We start from the raw sequence: 24,590 nt of genomic DNA, 5'->3' as shown, positions 1-24,590 counted from the left end.
CCCAGGTTTAAATGCTTGGCAGATCGGTTGTATGCACGATTCTGGGTGTTTGGCACAGCCTGCAAATGTCCCCATACTATGGGCATAACTTTTGTTATTCGGTCCTGCATTTGAGACACATGTTCTACCACACTCCGATAAGTGGAAGCTTCTTGTTCCCATGTCTCTTTCATTATATCCAGTAGTCCACATATGTCTCCCATAAACCAGCTCAAAGGGGGAGAATACTGTGGAGGCCTGGGGTACCTCTCTTATGGCAAAGAACAAGGGAGGCAACAAGAATTGTTAGTAGCATTCTGCCTTATCACCATTCTTATGTGTGATATTTTAAACTTTCCCTTCTGTACCGTTAAATTAAAGGCCCCTGTAATGAGTTGGCTGTCTTTTGCCCTGCTTGTTCCAGCCAGTTGACTAATAAAGACTTTGAATATCCAAGTATTTTTTTCATTTAGCACTCTATTTGACCTATTATACTTGAATGTTTCAATTTGATTGAAGGTCCTCTTCTAGGGGGTTCTTGTCTTTGTGGTGTGCTGCTGTATACAGGCCAATTGGGCTCCTGTTAAGACTTTTAAGCAAGCTTCAATCTGTGTGTGAGCAGGTTAGAGATCTAGTCTGGTGAATTATGGAACAAGATCAGTAGAGGGCCCAAGACTGGAAGAATAAACATAGCTGTGTGCAAAAAGCCAAGAGGCTGCTAAACAGCCCTTGCATGGACAGACCACTGTGTTGTGATGCTGTTTGTATGAATAGAAGTGGGCAAAAAACAAAACCACATATAGCTGAGTTGACCAAATTCTCGTAAAACGCTCCATTTTAAGCTAAATCTCACAATATGTATAACACACATAATCTTAATGACTGCCATCTTTATTGTAGAATTTGTTTTCACTTTCTGTTGAGTCTCTGTGCATCATGATCTAAATGACTTGATCTAATAAAGAAAAGAAAATCTTGATTGAATAACTAAAATTATTTAACTGTAAAGACACATTCACATTCAATCAATACGACCTGTCAAAACATGAAATGTTTGCACTGATTAATTTATCTAAAGCTTTTTTGATGTCCTTGTTCCTCAGGCTATATATAATAGGGTTCATCAAAGGTGTCCCCACGGTGTACAACAGAGATAGGGTCTTAGCTAGGTGAGATGATTGTCCACTGGTTGGCAGAGTATAGACAGTGAAAAGAGTTCCGTAAAATATGAAGACCACAGTTAGATGAGAAATGCAGGTAGAGAAGGCCTTCTGCCTATCTATGTTGGATGGAATTCTTGCTATGGTAATAATAATGTAAATATAGGATGCTAAAATAATTAAGCAAGGAATTATTACCACAGGGACACTTAATAAGACAACTTCTATCTGAACAATGTAGGTATCTGAACAGGAAAGTGTAAGTAGTGGGGAAAGATCGCAGAAAAAATGGTCAATAATATTTGAACCACAAAATTGTAAATTAGACACGGTTAAAATGTCAATCAGTATAAGAGAAAAACTTAATATCCAAGACAAAGCTGCTAACTTTTGGCAGAAAGCAATGTTCATTATGGAACCATAATGCAATGGTTCACAGATGGCCAAATAACGGTCGTAGGACATGACCATGAGAAGAAAACACTCTGATGTTTCTGAAGCACTGAAAAAATACAACTGAGTAATGCAACCCATAAATGTTATTGTCCCATGTGTATTCACTAAAGCATGAAGCATGTTGGGCACAATGTCTGTTGTTAACAAGATATCATTCATAGAGAGTTGGGTGAGGAAGATGTACATGGGACTTTGAAGATTCTTGCAGTAGAACACCAGCGCAATGATCAGAAGGTTTCCACAGATTGTAAGGCAGTAGATCACAAGAAGGAGGAAGAAAAGAAAAATCTTAATGCTTTTGGTGTTCTGAAATCCCAGGAGAATAAATTCTGTTACTAAAGTGATGTTAGCCTCCTACATTGATTAGGAAAATAAAGATTGTAAATGGCCTCTACATACAATATTCATGGGTAGGATCAATTAAAAGTTGTACCTTCATCCAGACATTTTAGAAATAAAGGGATTGGGAGCCTGGTCCCAGCCAGGTGCTCACCAAAAAGCTAAAGGGCAATTGGACTATCTCATCTGTACAATACAAGGAAGGTAAATTCAGATATAGAAACAAGTAAAAAGATCTACAAAAGTTTATTGATACACAATACATGACAAGGATATCAATGATGAATAAAAAAAATAGGTGATGGTCTATGTGTATCACCAAGATAATACTCCCCTGATCATGGGAGTATTATCTTGGTGATACACATGGACCATCACCTATATTTTTTTTCATCATTGATATCTTTGTCATGTATTGTGTATCAATAAACTTTTGTAGATCTTTTTACTTGCTTGTTTCTATATCTGAATTTACCTTCATTGTATTGTACCAAGATAGTCCAATTGCTCTTTAGCTTTTTGGTGAGCACCTGCCTGGGGACCAGGATCCCAACCCCTTTAATTCATTGAATATGAAAAGTAGAATAAATTATTTAAGATATCAACTGATATCATATTTCAAATTATATTTAATAACCACAGTGATAACAGAAACATTACATTATGTTAGGCTCATTATGTTCCTCCTCATCTAACTGCAACTAAACCCAAAACCCAAATAACCACAGTGATAACAGAAACATTACATTATGTTAGGCTCATTATGTTCCTCCTCATCTAACTGCAACTAAACCCAAAAACAAAAATGTAATATGTTGCAGCTTTGCAGTCCTTACATGTGTTGGCTGTATAATTTATTTTTTTCAGGGTTTTTTTCATCTGTTTTCACAATCCTGCCAGTAACACAATTTGGGGTTGATTTACTAAAACCTGGGGAGTGCAAAATCTGGTGCACCTCTGCATTTTTTTTTTTTGTCAAAGCTTAATTGAACAAACTAAAGTTAAAAGCTGATTTGTCCACCATGATCAGCTCCGCCAGATGTTACTCTCCAGTCTTAGTAATTGACTTCTTTCTAAACAACGTCATGTGATCACTATAATGTCATAGTGATCATTCATGGTGATTGATTCTTGATCCATTAGACACAGCACTGTCACAGAACTAGTGGCAGACACGGATGTAAGCTCTAAGTGAGAACAATTTAACCTTCTTAGCGGTATTCCCGAGTGTGGCTCGGGGGGGGGGGGGGATTTTCCATACCAAGAGCAGTAACCCAGAGTCACATTCCGGGGTGCATCGCAGTATCCAGGGAAAGTTACTTACCTTGTCCCCAGGATCCTGTGATGTCCTCCAGTTGTGTGCGGCGGCTGAGTCCTCCACCCGATGCTCTGTATGCCGGACTCCGTTTCCTGCGAGCGGGGCGACGCACGGGGACGGAGCCCAGTGGGAAATTCAAAAACTGCAAAAAACAGAACACATACAGTACACTGTAATCTTACAGATTACATTACTGTATCAAATTATTTCAACTCCCTTTTGTCCCTAGTGCTTTGTCCAGTGCCTTGCATGTACTTTTATATTATATATACTGTTCTTTCTGCCTGGAAACTGGAGAATGTCCATAGCAACCAAAAAGTGTCCCTTTACGTCAAATGTGGTTTTAGACCAGCTAGAAAACAACGATAGAAAATTTGAATCACCATGTGCGCATGCGCAAGGCTTCCAAGATGGCCGCGATCGTCTAAAGCTCCGCTGCCTCGCGGAACGACGGAACCCCTACCGCACGACACGGCCTCCCTTCCGCTTACCGAGCTGTAGGGACAGACTCCCGGAGAGTTGGGGCACATAACCGAATGACCGGGGGACCGGCTAAACGCAGCCTGGGCCCGCTGTTCGCATCGCTGGACGTGTGGGAGAAATCCAAGATGGCCACCGCAGCACAGCTCCTATCCCAGGAACACAGATCCACAGGCTTGGCGGATTTCAGGTCAGATACAGACTTTCCTCCTCTCCACGCCACCCCAGGCAATCTCAGGGGCCCACCCAAGGAGGCCATGCCGTCCCCGGCCTCCACGGTCTCCCTGCTGAAATGCACCCTCCAGGAATTCTCCCCATCCCCCGCAGGGACACACAGGGCCGCCCAGGCTGCCATGGCCTCACATGAGGCTGCTCATGCAGACCCAGTCTCCCACATGAATGCCCTGTTTGGCAAATTCTCTGAACTATTGGAAAGGGGACTCTCCCAAACTGCCATGAAAATCACAGGGGAATTAAAAGCTGACTTTATTAACCTGGGCTCCCGGATCGAAACGATCGAGCATAAAATGGAGGACACAATTGCCAGATCCATCCAAAACTCCAGGCACATTTATTCAGTGCAGGAGCAACTAGACCTAGCCATGGCCCGTATTGATGACCTTGAAAATAGGTCACGCAGATGCAACATCAGAATCCGAGGGCTTCCAGAATCGATAACTGATGTGTTCAAGGCAGTGCATGACCTCATTACTCAGCTAATCCCTGACATCCCAGCTCCAAAGCTGGAACTCGACAGGGTCCACAGAACCCTTGGCCCCCCCAGGAAGGATGGCACTCCACGTGATGTACTGGCCAAGCCACACCATTTTGCGGTGAAAGAAGAAGTTATGAAGAGAGCCAGATCCCTGCAACACGTCACATACCAGGGCCACCAGGTTCAGATCTTTGCGGACCTCTCCCCCTCCACCATACAGAGACGGAGAGCCCTGAAACCCCTCTTGCTTGCACTGTCACAAAGAGACATAAAATACAAGTGGGCATTCCCATTTGCGGTCAGGTTCACGGACAAAGGAAAGACATATGCTTTCTCCACATTCCCCGAGGGGGAAAAGCTCCTCACCAGGTTGAAAGTTATTTCTCAAGAAGCTGACATGGACACTTCTAACTCTGGCCAGGGCTCACACAAACGGCCCACACCTAACAGCCCACAATCCCCGTTGTGGACCTCCGGAAGAGCCAAGAAGGTCAAGGACAATGCACCCAGCTGAGTAACATTCAGGCCTCCACTTCTACTCTCCATTGTGTGTCTGACCGTCCGAGGTCCTGGAGAGGGCCAGAGGACTTTTCCCCAACCATTGGAAGTTTGGTCCTCCACCTTTGTTGCCCTCCCCCTTCCTAGGACCTGTGCTACCCCTTTCCCCCTTGCCTTCAATAGCCCTGGACGCTATGCAGTCTTCCATCCACCTTCTGGACTGTCCACAACCCCTCACATTATCTGCGCCCCCTCGAGTTAGGCCCTCCGGGCTTCTTAACGGACACTATAGAGGGCTGCAGTCCCCAGCACTCTCCCCGGATATGTAACCTCACTTTATGGTTAATGACTAGCTTTTACTGATCAGCCCCAGTGTCTCCTAAACACTAAGTTTGGCCGTGCCTTAAGTTCTTTGTTTTTGTTTAACTTCTATTACTGTATGCTGTTAAATCAACAGATCGGGTTGTTTCCCGACTAGGGGTCCCCAGTTCTGTGAGGGACCACTTGCGCAACTCCCCCTCCCTCGGTCTCTCTCGGGTGCCTGAGGGTCGGGACATCTGACCTTATGGGTCAGCTGTTAACACTGTTCTTTCTCGGGATTTCGGGGGGTGTGTCCTGCCCTGATCTCCTCTTTCCTTTCCCAGGAACACTTTCTTTCCTTGCCCTATCTCTTTCTGTCTCTCCACTAGATGGTAAGCTACTCCTGTTGAATGTTTGCATGACACTGTCGTTTTTTTCAGGTATGGCTGAGCTAACCCTGTCGGCAATGTATTCCACGAGAAAATCATAGGCCGTCAATCCCAACACTGTTGCCGGGAACTTCGCCACTGACTGGGTAAGTGAGGTCGTCTTCAGATGCTGGGCTCCCCCTCTGCTCCATGGCTGATCAACAAGATTTTAGGCTTAAGATAGCTACCCACAATATACAGGGCCTTAATTCCCCCGTCAAACGCAGAAAAGCTCTTGAATACTATAAGTCCCTGAAACTGGATATAATCCTACTTCAGGAAACGCACCTTCCTGTCTGGTATAGTCCCAAGTTCCTTCACGTCCACTTCCCTCAGTTCTACCTAGCCAAAGCAGAATCCAAAACCAAGGGGGTGGCCATCCTGATAGCCAAAACGTGCAAATTCAACAAAAGTTTTGAAAAGGCGGATCCGGAGGGCAGGTTTTTACTTATAAAGGGCACTGTGGGAGACCACCTTTACTCCCTGGTCTCCTACTATGCCCCAAACACAGGACAGGTCAAATTCTTTGAATCCCTGTTGCGCACCCTTGCGCCTCTTTTAGAAGGGACGGTTATTGTCGGAGGGGACTCTAACGTCGCAAAGCCCCGACAAATCCTCCTCCTCTCATTCCTGATTAACCCGGCCCACGAAGGCAAGCCTGCGGATTGCCAAATTGCTCCACGCTTATGGTTTATCCGACGCTTGGCGGGAATTAAACCCCACAAAGAGAGACTATACTCACTTCTCAGCACCACACCAATCCTATGCAAGGATTGACCACATCCTTGTTCCCGCTTCGCTCCTACCCCGGGTGCTCAAAGCCTCCATCACTGACACGGTGGTCTCGGATCACTCTCTGGTAATTGTGACGGCCCTCGGGGGTCGGGGGTTCGAGTGGGAGACACCCCAGACATTGGAGGTTAAACGAATCTCTCCTGTCAGAGCTATCACGAATTATGGATCTTGACAAAGCACTACAGGAATATTTTTCTATTAATGCGACACCTGATGTCTCCCCCGAAACCCTGTGGGCGGCGCACAAAGCATTTATTAGGGGAAAACTCATTCAACTAGGAACTCAAATAAAACGTGAAAGGCAATCAACCATCCTTAAGCTAGAAGAGGAATACTCTAGACTCAGGGCTCTTCACAAACGGGACCCCCTCCGCACTCCCACCACCTTGCTTGACAAGACTCGTTTAGAACTCAATCTCGCTCTAACCACGAAAGCAGAAAAATCGGTTAGGTGGTCTGGCCACAAATTTTATTCACAGGCAGACAAAATAGGCACACTCCTGGCTAATAGACTCTCCAATAGAACCAAGCTAAGCACCCTCCCCCGGATCAGAAGTGCAGGACGCCCACCCACGTCTAACCCGGTCACAGTTCTGAATGCCTTTCAGGACTTTTACACCTCTCTTTACAGCAGTCCCCCATCTCCCAAAGCAAACCTTCTTCCACAGTTTTTGGAGGGACTCCCCATCCCTGTCTTGTGGGACGCTCACAAACAAATCATGGAATACCCCTTTCAGGCAGAGGAGATTTTGGGAGTCATAAAGGAACTCAAAAAAAGCTCTGCCCCAGGCCACGACGGTCTTTCGATCCCTTATTATAAAGCCTTTGCCAACACGCTTGCCCCCCACCTGGCCAATCTCGGCAATCATAAAGCTAATGGAAGCCCCCTAGATCCCCACCTTAATACGGCGTACATCACGGTCATACCCAAACCTGATAAGAACTTGGAAGATGTCAGTAACTACAGGCCGATATCCCTCATTAATAATGACCTCAAAATTCTTACGAAAGTCATGGCCAATAGGCTGGCCTCCTTTATCGGACGCTATGTCCACAAGGACCAAGTCGGATTTATCCCTGGCAGGTAGGGACCTGACCAAATTCGGAGGGCGGTCTCATTATCTCCATTTTGCAGACTAATTGGAAAGGGGGAACCAAACAATCTGGCTTTCTCCTTTCCTTAGATATCCAGAAGGCTTTCGATTCGGTCTCCTGGCAGTACATCTTCCAGCTCTTTGACAGGTGGGGATTTGGGGCTCGCTTCCTTGGCTTACTGCGGGCCTTATACTCTTAGCCGAGGGCCCAAATTCGACTTAAGGGATACCTATCCACTCCCATTCCCATTACTAGAGGGACTAGACAAGGGTGTCCCCTTTCACCCCTCATATTTGCAATAGCCATTGAAACGCTAGCGATAGCAGTCCGCCACAATATAGACATTGGAGGTGTCCAGTGTGGCAGCCAAACGCACAAATGCGGACTCTTTGCAGACGACATATTGTTATTCCTTACTTCCCCCCTCACTACCTTGCCCAATTTATCTCGAGTACTAGACGACTTTGCCAAGGTCTCAGGCTTACAAGTTAACTACTCTAAGTCTGTGGCACTGAATATATCTCTTCCCACCCATCAAGTTATCTCACTCAAACAATCCTTTCGGTTCCAATGGAGTGACACTGCCATCAAATATTTGGGTGTCTCCCTTACACCTAAGACGGAGATGTTGTATGCCCACAATTACCCCAAACTATACAGACAGTTGGAAACTGATCTCTGTTCATGGTCTAAACACGAATTGTCCTGGCTTGGCTGGATTAACTCCATAAAAATGACCCTTCTTCCCAAAATCTTATACTATTTCCGAGCCCTCCCCATACCGGTCCGGAAGGACCATCTTTGTTCTCTGCAAAGCAAAATATTGAAATATATCTGGAGCAACAAAGGGTACCGTCTCTCGCAAAACACGCTATTCCTGCACAGACGCAGGGGTGGGTTGGGTCTGCCTAATCTCCACAAATATTACCTTGCAGCTCGCCTGGCCCAACTCTCCACGCTCTACTCCAAATACTAGAAACCGGATTGGCTGTCCATTAAACGCTGCTCCGTACCCTCTTTTACACTAGATTATCTATTGTGGTGTCCACCCAAAGCCAGGCCGCCCATCATGTCTCCATCCCTCTCTCACTCCTGTGCCCTATGGGACGGTCTCCGCAGAGAGCCTTCCCTGGTCTCCACTTTAAGACCCCTTGCTCACATCTTCCGAAATCATGATTTTCCCCCTGGCCTGAATATTGAGGCTTTCAGGTGGTGGCTGGACAAAGGACTATAACGGATAGGTCATTATTTCACTTCAAGGGGTCCAATTTCCCTTGCCTATTGTATCGAACACTTAGAGCTACCAGACTCAGAGAGGTTCCGCTTCCAACAAATATCTCATTTCTTACACTCGCTTTGGAAGAACAAGCCCCTTCCTCCCCCCTTTACTTCTTACGAAGCCTGGTCTGGTAGGATCGGGGAGCAGAGGGGCGGTATTTCAGTAATCTATGCGGCTCTCACTGCCCCAATGGGCAAATCAGCTTATATGACGGCATGGGAGTCTGACCTTCAGACCTCTGGCAGTCTTGAAACCTGGCAGTTGGCCCTAGCCAGATCCTTTCGTGGGATCCAAAACACCTCACTCATGGAAGCTAGCATCAAATTGATAACCAGGTGGTACCTCACTCCAGCCAGGCTAGCCAAAATGTATCCCACGGCAACCCCCTATGCTTTAGGGGGTGCCAACTTCGTGGCTCCATGATCCACATCTGGTGGGAATGCCCTAGGCTTCGATCGTTCTGGACTAAAATCTTTAACTTGATTCACAGGGTCACAGGCTGCCGGGTTCCAAAAACTCCTGAGGTTGCGTTGCTCAATGCTCCTGCTCCTTTGTTGCCTGGTTACACTCAGAAACTAACCCATTTTATCCTCTTAGGAGCCAAAATTGCGATTGCCTCCACCTGGAAGCAACCCAGACCCTCCTTCCTTGCAGTAAAGAGGAAGATATCCTGGATAATGTCCCAAGAAAAACTGTCAGGCATTCTGTCGGATACCACGCCTAAATTTAGAAAGGTGTGGGATCCTTGGGCCCGATATATGGGAATATCCCTTCTGCCGGGAATGCCCCCAGGCTCTCCCTTAGCGACCCGATCTCACCCTTAAAGCTCTCCCTCTCTTATTGAGTGCTAAACATTCTGACACTGTACCCCACCACCCTTTTCGGAAATAGCTTACCCCTTTACCCCTCTGTTCTCCTCTTTTCTTCCTCTCTTCTCTCTTCTGTCCTTCTTGATTACCTGTTTTTGTGGTTTGCTCAACGGAGCTATAATTGACAGGTTTACCGTATAGATAAATTGCTTGCAGAGGTGCCCCCTGTGGACGGCTCATCGAGTACTTTCTCCCTTTGAGAGGGGGGGACCCGGGAGAGTACGCCCCCACCCCGACACAGCAAGCTCCCTATTAGGGGTGTCGGGGGGGGCTCCTGGTTGCTCCCCCTCACAGATATTTTAGATGGGCTCCTCACGGGGTGTGACCCTTTGTTTTATTGTTTAGCCCCTCGCTGTGGCGGGGCAGGATGTCTGTACCTATTTGCTATATTCTGATTTCCACAACTGTCTTCTTTTATTTTTACTTGCACTGTGACAGCAGACTTACCCTGCTGAAGATTGTTTGTTTTATTGGTATGTTCTTGCAAGTGCCTTTTTCATAAAATAAAATCTTTTGAAAGTAAAAAAAAAAAAAAAAAAAAAAAATTTGAATCACTTGCAGAAATGAGCGATAGTGATTCATAGAAAAATTTGTCATCAGACACTGAAAGTAACGACAGTGACAATTCTGCAATTCTGAGCAATTTTCTGTGTTTTTGAGTTGATTACATTATTGAATACATTTTATTATTATTATATTATTATTTTTGATAATTATTTATAGTTTAGTCGGATTTTCAGGGGGCCAGGCAAATAGAATTACTAGTAGTCCACCAAAAATATAAAAAAATATCAAAATTTATTAGATATAAGACAGAAATGTAAAAACAATTGTATTGGCTATACATATCTTACGCAGACATCATCACACATCTAGTAAGTAGATGGCAAAGGTCACTTTGCAATAATATCCCGACATGTTTCACCCTATAGGGCTTCCTCAGGGGATGCTTATTGAGAGACAAAAGTAGATGTGTCACTGCATAAGACAAAATACAATTAAAAACGTACAGAACAATATGGAAAAATACAATTAGAGAGTATGCTATTGACCCTCCAAACCCAATGTTCATCAACCACCCAACAAATTATGTATACCTGCAACTTGATGTTGAGCCAAAATATTAAGACGGACACTGAGCTGCACACAGAGAGCAGGCCAGGAAGAGCCCAGGGACAAGGCCAAAGGCCAATTTCTACCCAGTAAAAAAAGGAAGGTAAATATATGATCCATAGAAATGTGGGAATAAACTAATGATGATGGGGAGTGGGGGAAAGGGAAGGTGAAGGGATTAGGGAAGGGGAAAGGGGGAGGGGGAGAAGGAGGGGGGAAGGGAGAGAATGGGCAGGTGAAGAAGGGGGAAGGGGGGGCGAAGGGGGTGGTGGGAGGAGGGGGGACGTGTTGAAAAAGGGGGGAAGGAAAAAGGGAGTGGGGAAAGGGGGTGGGGGAAAACAAGGGGAGGATGAGGAAAGGAGAGGGACAGTGAGGGGGTGGGGAGGATGGAGTGATATGTGAATACTGTGATGTGTGGGTCCCAATGGGGATTGATAAAAAAAGGGGCCCGGGGAAGGGAAGGAGCAGTGGGCAGTGAGGTAAGGGTGGTGATGCAGGAGAGGTGTGAACAAATTAATGTAATATAGTGTACTTACAAATCACCAAGCTGGGTCTGAGGAAAGGCCATGGGTTCCAAAATAAGACAAGATATTATTGGGAAAGTTAAACCATAATAAGTGTCTAATTCCATTAATAATGAATATATTAGACATGTGCATTCGTTTTCGTCCGAATGCATTTTCATCCAAATTTCAGGTATTTTCGTTTTCGTTTTAAAAAAAAAATAACGAAAGCACAGAATCCGAAAAATAAAAGATCCGACATAAATAAATGCTTTATTTTCGTTTTCGATGTTACAACAGTTCGATATAGAATAGGAGATTCGACGTGACTCTGACATTAACAATCTGTGTCTATTGAACCTGTGGTCGAATTTGCCTAACCTTACCTCTATTAGTCCAAGATTATATAGAGAAAAGATTACACAGAGAGAAAATATTCGACATACAGAGAAAAGATTTGACAAAGAGAAAAGATGACACCTGACACTGTGAGACTTAGACCATTCATTCAACATGAATGACGGAGATTCGACAAAGCAAAGAAAAACACACACGTTTATAATAATATTCGACGGAGCATCGAAACTTTACGACACTGCAATCGTACATTTCCAAAGTCAAATGCTCCACCTATAGGCTATATAGAGTTTAGCAGCTCTGTCGAATCTTCTTTATACATTCGACAGACACCATAAGCCTTCAAAGACAGATACGACCGTAATTCATGTGGATTTTCGGACGAATGCAATTTTTGAACGAAAAACTAAATGAATAAAAACGAATTTCGGGAATAACTAAATAAATTTATTTTTCGGACAAAAACGAAATTCCGAAACAAAATATTTCACTCTGCACATGTCTAGAATATATATTAGATACTTACTGCAATGATGGAATCAATTCAATAATAGCCATACTTTAAAGCAATAAAAATATTCATATTCCTGTATACAGATCGTCTATCTCCACTTTGAAAAAAGGTGGGGGACATTTTTTTTTAGGCGGTAACAGGTAATTACAATAGGTGAGTACCCAGCATAAAAAGCATGATTAATAAAATGCAGCAAAACTGTAAAAGATTGAGGGGAGGGGGAGTCAATCCCAGGAAGGTAGTAAAAAAGCGCTTAATTCAATAGACTCTCTCATAAGGAGAGACGTGTCAGCGTGGCAAACCCATCCAGTTTCTGACATGTATAAGTGACATGTTTTTCTTCCCCCCTCCCCTACTCCTTCCCTTCCTCTTTTCCCTCCCTCCCCCGTCCTTCTCGCTCTCCCCCTCCCCCTTTTCCCTTCCCTATTCTCTTCACCTTCCCTTTCCCCCACTCCCCGATCATCATTAGTTTGCCCCCACATCCCTATGGTTCATATACTTACCTTCCTTTTTTTACTGGGTAGAGATTGGCCTTTGTCTTTGTCCCTGGGATCTTCCTGGCCAGCTCTCTGTGCAGCTCAGTGTCCGTCTTCATATTTTGGCTCAACATCAAGTCGCAAGTAAACATCATTTGTTGGGTGGTTGATGAACATTGAGTTTGGATGGTCAATAGCATACTCTCTAATTGTATTTTTTCATATTGTTCTGTGCTTTTTTAATTGTATTTTGTTTTACGCAGTTACACATCTACTTTTGTCTCTCAATAAACATCCCCCGAGGAAGCCCTATAGGGTGAAACATGTCAGGATATTATTGCAAAGTGACCTTTGCCATCTACCTACTAGATGTGTACTGATGTCTGCGTAATATATGTATAATCAATACAATTGCTTTTAAATTTCTGTGTTATGTCTAATAAATTTTGATATTTTTTGTATTTTTGGTGGTCTACTAATAATTCTATTTGGCACCCTGAAAATCCCACTAAAGCATCCTTCTGTCTATATATACTATTCAGGGATGGCGGTGCCTTATTGCTGACATTGTCACCTATCCACATCAACCACAATTATTTATAGTTATTTATTATATTATAATTTATGATTTTGTGTTTCAAACTTTATCATACCCGGGATGTCTACTAGACTCTTTTTTGGACATATTTAAGTGAGTTATTCCTTAGAATTACAGGCCTACAATATAAAACGCCAAATTTCCATGCAAAACATTGTACCGCTTTCAGCATCATAAATCAGACATAATCATACCACCAGGGAGATTAAGGAAACCTTTTATAGATTATGGGTGGAAAGGAGTTAAAGTATAACTAAAGTCCTGAGGGATTATAACCTCTGTCAGTTTGCTTTGCTATCTGTGCCCTTGCTAGGGAGATTTACCCTCTGTGTGTGTCCTGTTTACTGTTATTATTAAAAGTGAAAGAAGATTCCAAATTTTGGGTTGACACCACAGTAATAGAGGGGGAAATCCTTCAATGGGGACAATAGTTCTGGTGACTTTTGTGACTTTTGTGATTCCCTCACATGAAAGGAAGTATATCTCACTTCTTGTTTTGGCTATGGGACACGCAGTGAAGGGAAATCTCCTCAATAGAACACAAATGGCGTAAAGAAAAAACTGACCGGGGTTATAACTCTTCCTGTTTTGCCTTTAGTTACACTTTAATCACTTCCCGCCCAATCAATTGTAGAATGATGGCCTCTGACAGACTCCTGTTATCTTGGGTGGACATCATATGACATGCTCCAGGTGCAGGCCTTAAACACACCTTAAGGTTCACGCATCGGCGTGATCTGTCACCTGCTGTGTCCACCAGACACAGTGGAAGACAGATTATAGTACCTGGCCGTCCCTGGTGCCATGTGATTTCTGTAACCAATCACAGCAATTACATGTCAATACTACACAATGCCTTTCATTCATAGACATTTATTGTATATTACTGTAATCTCTACACAGCGATCACATGGCACAAACAGGAGCAATCGCAGCACTCCTGTACAAGTGCTAGATATGACCAATCACTGCTATCACAACTGTACACAATGGGGGTTATTTATGAAGGCAGATCCACTTTGCACTGCAAGTGCACTTGGAAGTGCAGTCGCTCTAAATCGAAGGGGTCGATCTGAAATGAGGGGGAAGCTCTGCTGATTTTATCATCTAATCATGTGCAAGCTAAAATGCTGTTTTTCTTATCTTCCTTGTATGTCCCCCTCGGATCTACAGCGACTTTACTTCCAAGTGCACTTTCAGTGCAAAGTGGATTTTATTTTAGTAAATAACCCCCAATGACACATGAATGGATGAATGTGTGTGATTTTATAAAAATGATTGCTTATTGCAGTGATCACTGTAATAAGCAATCAGCTTGCTTACTGTTATGATCTGTGATTGGCCAAAAGCAATCACATGGAATAAATGTAAAATATGAGATCCACTGGACAACAAATAAGTGAAAATAAAAACAAACAATTAGATGTACAGTTCCGGCTGCCAGTGCTTTCACCCACTTCCTGACTTACAGGGGGTGAGGTATAAGTGTGTCCTCTTGCAAGCCACGCCACTGGACTGTGCCTTTTCCCTTGGTACGCAGTGACAATTGGGGGCTTCGGGACTCCTTGTATGTGGGGGGCGAGACAAGCGGTCCTTTTAAAAGGGCTCTCCACTGGGACTACTTTATCCATCTCTCTGGATGTGCACCATTGGGTAATTATATTAAGTTATTAGGTACCTACACGATATAGAAGTACTAATTGATACATGTATTTATGATATTCTTTTTTCATAGCAGACCACCCCTCTGAAGAACACCCCCATAGAGGGTTGAAACACGTCAGTGCCATATCTTCACTGTTGCCAATTTTGTACAGTGTCTGTATGAAGTTGTGTCTGCATTTGTACTGTACATCTAATTGTTTATTTTTATTTTCACTTATTTGTTGTCCAGTGGAGCTCATGCTTTAACTTCTTTGCTACATTTTTCTATATTAATAAATATTGAATTTTTATACTAAATTCTTTTAGATTTATTTGCTGCCTAAAAACCTCACTGTGGGGGAATTTGTCCTATTTTTTGTTCCTTCGGGGTGAGCAGCACTCTCCTAACCTTCGTTGGTCGTGTTTTCTTTTGTTGCTAAAGCAATCACATGATACCTTGATATTTGTACCATGTGATTAGCTTAGACAATCACAGATCACCACCATAAGCAAGCTGTTCATGAATGGTTAACACATTCATGACAGCTAAAACTATTGTGTATACAGTGATCATCACTATATAAGCATCAACAGAATTTTATATATATATATATATATATATCACACACTATCACTAGTTAATGACCCTGATCATTGCCCATTGCCCCACCAGTCATATGATGACAATGCTCTGATGACAGGATGTAAATAAAAGTGAATTTTCTTTATTTAAATTCTTAGTTTTCCAAAAAATTGTGACTCAAAATTACAACTTCAAAAAAATGCATCATGCCTCTTAATAAATACATTGAACTATCTACTTTCCAAAAAGGGGTTAATTTGGGGGGTATTTGTACTATCCTGCCATTTTAGGGCACACAATGAGATAGACAGTCAGTACATCAGGATTGATCACATTTCAAATATATATACCAAAGTTTATAGACTCTGTAACTTTCACTAAATAATATACACTGATTTGGGTTCTTTTTTTTTTTTACCAAAGTAATGTAGAAGAACACATTTTGGCCTAAATTTAAGAAGAAATATTATTTATTTGCAAAACTGTATAAGAGAAACAAACAAAAAAAAAAAGCATTTTCTTTTTATATAGTAAAAAAAAAAACTCAGCGGTTATTAACCACTACAATACCGGGCACTTTCGCCCCCTTCCTTCCCAGCCCAATTTTCAGCTTTCATCGCTCTAGCGCTTTCAGTGACAATTGCACGGTCATGCTACACTGTACCCAAATGAAATTTTTATCATTTTGTTCGCACAAATAGAGCTTTATTTTGGTGGTATTTATTCACGACTCAGTTTTTTTATTATTTGCGATATAAGCGCAAAAAAGCGGAAATTTGGAAAAAAAACGATATTTTCTTTTTTTCTATTTTAAAAGAAATCCAATAAAATCAAATTTTGTCATAAATTTAAGCCAAAATGTATTCTGCTACATGTTTTTGGTAAAAAAAATTCCGTTAAGTATATAATAATTGGTTTGTGTGATCACGGACATATGTACGCAAATGATCATGTACATATGTGTTCAGGTGATCACGTATATACATGTGCAGATAATCATTGGAACATGTGATTTTAGTGGGACATATGTGGGGGACATGTTTTTATTATTAGGGACATGTGTTTTTATTATTTGGGGACATGTATGTTTTGGGGACATATGTGGGGACTGTGTTTATACTGTGTGGTGTGTGTTGTGTATTACACTAGACTGGTGATCAGTGAGTAAAAAGCTGTAAAAAACAGCTCATACTCACTGATCACCAGCCGGCTGCAGCGATAATCTCTCCTCTCCTCAGCGATGACTTCTGTGTGAGGAGAGGAGGAGCCGTTTGCCTAGCAACCGGCTGTTTGTTTACATCACATGACTGCCGTGATTGGACACGGCCGTCATGTGATCAGGAGGGCCAATCAGAGAGTCCTTCTGCCAATCTGCTGCGCGGGCACACGCGTGCGCGATCCCGCTCCTTCTGATGGACGTTCCTGAACGTCCTATCAGAAGTAGACGGCTCCCACCCGGCCGTATATGTGCATTGGCCGGGTGGGAAGTGGTTAAATACTACCGAAAGAAAACTCTATCGGTCTCAAAAATGATAAATATTTCACTTGGGTACAGTGTTGCATGACTGAGTAATTGCCGTTCAAAGTGCAAAAATATATATTATTATTATTATAATACATGATTTATATGGCGCCAACAGTTTATGCAGAGCTTTACAATGTAGAGGGGGGACAGCACAATGACAGTACAGTTCAATACAGAAGGGACAGGAGGGCCTGGCTCGTAGAGCTTACACTCTAAAGGGAGGTGGTGGTGGTACAAAAGTTAATAGATGCAGGGAATGATTTGATGGGGGTAGCTCGGGGACAGTTGTTAGGTGGGTGTGGGGTAGGCTTCCCCGAATAAGTGAGTTTTCAGGAATATATATCACTATTTCAATCTAAGCCCTTGTACACATGGTCGGAGATTCTGTCCGTCAGATTTTGTCCAACGGATCTTTTCCGAAACTGTTGCATACACACGGTCAGACGAAGTTGTTGGAAAATCCAATCGTTCAGAACGTGATGACGTTATTTCGTTAGGACGGGACTATGTTCAGGCTAGTAGCCAATAGCTTTGGTGTAGGAATTTGATCTGAGCATGCGTGGCACTTTGTCCGATCGGAATTCTCTACACATGATCCGAGTATTTCCGATCTGACCAGTTTGTCGGAAAATATTTCCAGCAAGTTGGAAAATTGGGTCCGACGGATATTCCGACGGAAACAGTCCGATGCATACCACACACAGTCGGATTATCCGACAAAGCGGTCCGATAGGACACATTCCGATGGATTCTCCGACCGTGTGTACAAGGGCTAACACTATATGAATCTTCCTGCATTTTTCAAAACCACCATACATTTAAAGAGGAAGTAAACCCTGATGGGTTTACTTCCTCTTTCATTCCCTGCAAAGGTAAAGCATAATGGACTACTATGGATCACATAGTAGTCCATTATGTGTCAATTTCCTGACCCTGGAGCCAGCGATGTCACCACTGTCCCCTGTAGTCCGGCGCATCCATCTTCTCGGTGGGCCTCGCTGCTCTGCCGCTGTCCTTTGGCGAAGCCGCGATGACGTCACTCCAGCGCATGCACACGGGAGCCGCCACGCGCGGCATATTCGCCGTTGACGGTCCTGCGCTCAGTGTGCCTGTGCGCCACTGTCTACGGCGCATGCGCCGTAGACAGCGGTGCCTGTCTTTTGGCAAATATCTCCTAAACCATGTAGGTTTAGGAGATATTTCTTGGACCTACAGGTAAGCCTTAATGTAAGCTTACCTGTAGGTCAAAGTGTGTTGTAAGGGTTTACAACCACTTTAAAGTAATGGAGATTATTTTGAAAACTACTGTGAATTTATCAATACCACCTATATACAACATTTAAATATATTTATAAATAATATACTCACAACAGAAATGTCCATAGTATTCCCTTCTGTTGCTTTCCCTGTGTGGACAGCCTGAGCGTTTGGTGTTAGATGTTTTCCGTGTACTCATTAAGAAAGAATGGGATTTTTGTAAATTTTGTCTATACAAATAATAGAAAGTATACAAAATAATACAACTAAAATAAATTAAATATTACAAACCTTTAAAACATTTGAAATGAAAAAAGAAGCCAAGTTACAATTTATATTTTCTCATATTCCTATTATATACAGCGTAATGTATAAAATCTTGAAATTATAATTAGCTCCCAAATTTGCTATGTCTGCAAAATACTCCACTGCTCCTCAAACTTCCATTATTGGAAGACAAGTTGACACAATTGTCAAATTATCAAAGCAAGCCCTTCAGAGAAACGTTTGATATGATTTTTTTATTTTTTTTTGGACACCAGAAAGCCAAAAGCCGCCCTCCTCTTCTTCCAAAGCCTCCTCATCACCTAACACGGAGGCATGTGCATCAAACCAAGCACCGTCAGCGCGGACTCACAGGGAAGATTCTCACATGGGTCCGCATGAAGGTGGACTGTTCAGTAGCACACCATCAAAATATCACATTTACCCTCGTCCTGATATAAGATGGACAAGCCGTGTATTTAACAATGAGAAGAGCTAATTACAATGAATAAGTTGGTTGCCGCCCGTTACAGGAGCCGGTGCTCTTTTTCCTTACTTTTTTAACTTTTACCCTCCTAGTACCTTATATATGCTGTTTCACTGTAAAAAAAATTTAGAAATGTAGGCTAATCCATAGTTGTTACATTTTATGTACAGTAAAGCTGATTTACAAAGGAGATGGGAATCGGATGCAGCAAAGGCTACCAAAATAAAAGTCTTGAATTATTTAGTTATCTTAAAGTGACTATTAAAGGTTCAATAAAAAAACGAACATGTCATACTTACCCGCTCTGTGCAGTGGTTTTGCACAGTGCAGCCCCGATCCTCTTCTTTTCAGGTTCCCCGCCAGTGCTCCTGACTCCTCCTCTACAGCCAGTGCCCTCAAAAGCAAGCCACATGCTTTGGGGGCCAGAGCATTAGGAGGGTGCTGCCCTCCCATCCATCTGTCTGGCCCCCTGATCTACATACAGGGTGCTGGACGCATGGCGGGGGTGTTTTTTTGAAGCATGATTAGAGCCAGAGGCTCTAATAGGCTTCAGAAAAGGGTGGGCTCTGTGCCTCGATTCCACCTAGTTTGTGTGACAATAGCGAATTAATATTTGCTATCTCCACACTGATCCTCCTCCCAGCCAATCAGGAAGCGGGTATTGATGCAGTATTGATGTAGAGAGGACAAAGTAGCCACTGTCCACCATCCATAGGAGCCCACAACCCGGCCAATGGGATAAGTGCCAGGGGGTGTTGCTGACCGACCAGCTGGAGTTTTTTTTGCCACCCCCTAAAAAAGAAACACCAGCCGCCACTGCTGGGGGCACTGGTACATGCTCTATAATAACACACAGAGCCATAGCTTAGCCCAGCACCCCCCAACTCTCTCCTCATTGGCTCACTGGCTGTGGCCGATGGCTCCCACTGCTGTCTCAGCCAATGAGGAATGAGAGACCTGGGAGAAATTCAGCTATCATGTACATCCCTGGATTGATAGGGAGCGCAGGTGAGTTTTAAGGTGGGCAGGTATTAAGGGGGCAAGTTTTTTACCTTCATGCATGCTATGCATCCTGGCCCCTACCATGTGATCAGCTGTCAGCCAATGACAGCTGATCACATGATGTAAACAGAAGATCGTAATCAGCTTTTTGTTCCTCACACTGAAAAATGCCATTTACTGGCTTCTGTCACAGGGACATTGGTCCTGCACATAGACACCAACTGCTGCCAAGCAGTGCCCACCAGTGCACCTGCCAGTGCCCACCCAGTGAATATCAGTGCTGTCTATCAGTGCCCACCAGTGCCACCTATCAGTGTCCATCAGTGCTGCCAATCAGTGCCCATCAGTGCCTCATCAATAGTGCCACCTATCGGTGCTGCCTATCAGTGCCACCTACCAGTGCCTATCAGTGCCACCCATCAGTGCCACCTATCAATTCCCTTCAGTGGCACCAATCATTGCCTTTCAGTTCCGCCCATCAGTGCCCACCAGTGTCACCCATCATTGCCATCTTATCAGTGCCCATCAGTGCTACCTATCAGTGCCCAGCAGTGCCGTCTTATCAGTGCCCCTCAGTGCCACATATCTGTGCCCATCAGTGTCGCTTAAAGCGGTGTTGCAGCCGTAAACATTTTTTTTTAAAAGTCAGCAGCTGAAAGAAAAGTGGCTGCTGACTTTTAATAAGGAGACTTACCTTTCCAGGGCGCCCGTGATGTCGGCCGCCGAGGCTGACATGTCCCTCGGCTCTCAGGTCCCAGCGCTGCCATTCCAACTAAGGCTGCTTTCACACTGGGGCGGGAGCAGCGTCGGCGGTAAAGCGCCGCTATTTTTAGCGGCGCTTTACCGTCGTTTTAGCGGCGGTGTGCGGGCGCTAGCGGGGTGGTTTTAACCCCCGCTAGCGGCCGAAAAGGGGTTAAACCCACCCGCAAAGCACCGCTGCAGCGGCGCTTTGCCGGCGGTATTGCCGCGGTGTCCCATTGATTTCAATGGGTAGGAGCGGTATAGGAGCGGTGAATACACCGCTCCTTCACCGCTGCAAAGATGCGGTTAGCAGGACTTTTTTCACCGTCCTGCCAGCGCATCGCTCCAGTGTGAAAGCCCTCCGGCTTTCACACTAGAGTTAAAGGGGCCGGTTTTTTTCAGGCGTTACACAGGCGCTATTTTTAGCGCTGTAACGCCTGAATACCGCCCCAGTGTGAAAGCAGCCTAAGGGAAACAGGCAGTGGAGCCTTGCGGCTTCAGTGCCCGTTTCCTACTGAGCATGCGTGAGTAGCGCTGCGCTTTGTGAATGGGACGCGCTGTGTCAGGGAACACAGCGCTCACCATTACCCAGAAGACAGAGGGGAAGAGGGGAGAAGACCGAAGATCACCGATGAGCAGGAAGAAGGCACATTAGGAAGACTGCCTAGCAACAGGGATTTCTGGCAAGGTAATTTTTTATTTTTTTTAAACGTTTTTTTACTTTTTTTTTAAAGAATATTAATGCTTTTTTTTTTTTTTAGGGTGGCCCTCCACTTTAATCAGTGCCTATCAGTGCAGCCTCATCAGCACACATCAATGAAGGAGAAAAGTTTCCTGTTTGCAAAATTTTATAACAAACTATGAAACTGTTTGTTTTTTTCAAAATTGTCAGTATTTTTCTTTTAGCAAAAAAAAAAAGCAGTGATTAAATACCACCAAAAGAAAGCTCTATTTGTGTTAAAAAAAAATCCTAAAAATTTAATTTGGGCAGTGTAGCATGACCACGCAATTGTTGTTCAAAGAGTGAACAACACTGAGAATTGAAAACTGGCCTGGGCAGGAAGGGGGCTTAGGTGCCCAGTAAGCAAGATCATGGGTTGCAGACCCGCCATCCCAGAGCATCTTTGTTAATGAAGCCGGCAAAGCAAGCAGCTGTAGAGCAGAGATGTATAAGCTGATACTTCCTGTATAGCGCCGTCTCTTGCCACAGGTGGAGTGATACCAAATGCACTCTGCCGGTGACAGCAACAGCCAGCGATACCTGAATGAAAGACTTTTATTAAAGGTCAGTTTATTGCTAAAATTGCAGTGTATATATGGGCATATCTGCACAGTGGTTACTTGGCTACTTTCAAACTGATCCACACTGAGGCATAGACTTCTGTTATTACCTGCAGGTTTGGTGAGCTTTCAGAAAGTGCACCACACCTGCAGAATATAATGGAAGTCTATGGCAAAGTGTAGCTAACCCACAGGAAAGACACAGGTGCACTGCCCTGCATTATTTTGAAATCGCACAATCGGTCCAACTCAATCGAACCCTCCAACCCTCTATGAAAAGGCAAATGTAAACAGATTTGTGTCCCTTTACACCCGCCTACCCCCAATCTGATTCGCTTAAAAAAAAAAAAAAAAACAAGGGGATCAATCCCCTTCCATCAGGGCAGATCGAAACGAAAGACCCATAGAGTAGAGTGGGCTGTGTCCATGTCCGCTCTGCATGGACCTGTCATCCGCATACTCTGCTCATTGTGGCCCGCGACCAGTTACCAAGCCACTTAAGTGGCCCTCGCTCTTCAACAGGTTGGGCACTGAAATGGATATTTTGTAGATAGACAACTCCTATCCTCATATTGATTAGTGGTTCCAAATTAATAATAACTACTGTAGTAGGGAACAGACACAAAAGGTAGGCTCAGCATCTTTCCAAATAACCGTTCTTCTTTATTATGACGCATTTGAAGTTTTTTATACACATGATTACGTAGGTATCACATTAATATTACAATTGTACGTTTATGGTAACAAGGGGCGTTACATAGGCAGGCTAATTCTAATCAGGACTCGAAAGAATGCAAAACATGTACTGAAAACATTATTAGTGTCGTGTGCCACACATACAAAATAGAATACAATTATATACAGAACTTACAAATTTCCATTACAGGCACCCCTGCTTTAAACCATCAACGCATTTTTTTTGTTAAAGATGGAAAAAAAGGACTTTGCTTATCTGAGGATGAGCATATTATTATTATTAATATTATTATTATTATTATTATTATTATTATTATTATTATTATTATTATTATTATTATTAATAATTATTAATTACTCAATTTTCTGCAGAGTGTGGGTGTAATCTTCAAGGGCAAACACAGGTTTTACCTAGAAGGGAAAAGTAAAAGTGCAATGTCTTACATTTGTCTTCCTTGACGTTGTCTCCTGACTGTTCAGTACACTTGTGCTCTGGCTTACAATAAAGGCCATGCTGTGACATAGAGAGATTGCACTGGTATTTATTAACAGATTGTTCACCTGGAGAATTGGTGGAGATTGGAGAATAACAATACAGCCTTCAGGGACAATCTGTAGTAAGTAAGAAACATCATCTATTTTATGTCAGAACAGTGGTGGCTGGTGCTCAAATATTTTGGAAGGGGGGGGGGGGTGCAAACAAACTGACAAATTATTAAAAATTAAACATCAATTGCAGGCTCACTGTGCCATCAATTGCAGCCACTGTGCCCATCAAATGCAGCCAACGTGCCCATAAAATGCAGCTACTTTGCCCATCAAATGCAGTCACAGTGCCATCAATTGCACCCACTGTGCCCATCAAATGCAGACACTGTGCCCATCAAATGCAGCTACTTTGCCCATCAAATGCAGCCTCTGTGCAATCAATTGCAGCCACTGAGCCATCAATTGCAGCCACTGTGCCGAGCAAATGCAGCCACTGTGCCATCGAATGCAGTCACTGTGCCCATCATATGCAGCCACTGTGCCCATCATATGTAGCCACTGTGCCCATCATATGTAGCCACTGTGCCATCAAATGCAGCCACTGTGCCCATCATATGCAGCCACTATGTCCATCAAATACAGCCACTGTGCCAATTGAATACAGCCACTGTGCCATCAAATGCAGCCACTGTGCCCATTAAATTCAGCCACTGTGCCAATCATATGCCACCATTGGGCCCATCATATGCAGCCACTGTGCCCATCATATGCAGCCACTATGCCCAGTAAATACAGCCACTGTGCCCATCATATGCAGTGACTGTGCCCATCAAATACAGACAATTTGCCATCATATGCAGCCCCTGTGCCCACCATATGCAGCCACTGTGCCCATCATGTGCAGCCACTGTGCCCACCAAATACAGCCACTGTGCCCATCATGTGCAGCCACTGTGCCCATCATATGCAGCCAGGCGCATCCCCCGACTGTCACTTTAACCGGCCAGTCTGGCAGCACTTACCGCTAATGTGGTGGGACTCTACTCCTCCCCTGGAGTGACAGCGCTCTCCTCCTCTTCTTCTGTAGTGGCAGGAAGCGGCGACTCCTGTATCCGATCGGCTCCAGTCCTCAGGCTTCCTCTGCCGTGTCTCCTCTTCCACCAAAGCGTTAGGAATCCAATAGGATTGCCTAATGCTTTGGCCAATCAGGAGGCAGGTCTCACTGACCAGCCTCCTGATTGGCAGGGAGAAACATTAATGTGAAAATAGCGAAAATTCATACACTATGTTACAATAGGGTGGGATCAGGACGCAATGCTCTGTGCCCCGAACCCACCCTATTTTGAAGC

The 24,590-nt window shown here is 43.8% G+C and overlaps 1 protein-coding gene across 1 annotated transcript; it reads right to left on the bottom strand.

Moving 5' to 3' along the window:
* Positions 1–1,004: 1,004 nt before the first annotated feature.
* On the bottom strand, positions 1,005–23,265 carry LOC143962391 (olfactory receptor 1500-like). The gene is made up of 2 exons (XM_077471677.1): positions 23,197–23,265; positions 1,005–1,949 (listed from the first exon to the last, which is right to left on the bottom strand). Exons 1-2 carry the CDS (start codon positions 23,263–23,265, stop codon positions 1,005–1,007), a joined length of 1,014 nt encoding a protein of 337 aa, XP_077327803.1.
* Positions 23,266–24,590: the final 1,325 nt, after the last annotated feature.

The sequence above is a fragment of the Lithobates pipiens genome, unplaced genomic scaffold (genome assembly GCF_037356315.1).
Source record: "Lithobates pipiens isolate NorthernLeopardFrog02 unplaced genomic scaffold, aLitPip1_a1.2 Scaffold_8, whole genome shotgun sequence".
NCBI classification, from domain to species: Eukaryota; Metazoa; Chordata; class Amphibia; order Anura; family Ranidae; genus Lithobates; species Lithobates pipiens.
The sequence above is the reverse complement of the archived record's forward strand: the minus strand, read 5'-3'. Positions and strand labels throughout refer to the sequence as shown.

What these genes read in the sequence shown, in the direction of transcription:
- LOC143962391 (XM_077471677.1), bottom strand. Translation starts at nt 23,265, where the DNA reads ATGGCCTTTATTGTAAGCCAGAGCACAAGTGTACTGAACAGTCAGGAG. An exon ending in CAACGTCAAGGAAGACAAAT is followed by an intron (nt 1,950 to 23,196) that starts GTAAGACATTGC and finishes TAATCAATGTAG; the next exon opens with GAGGCTAACATCACTTTAGT.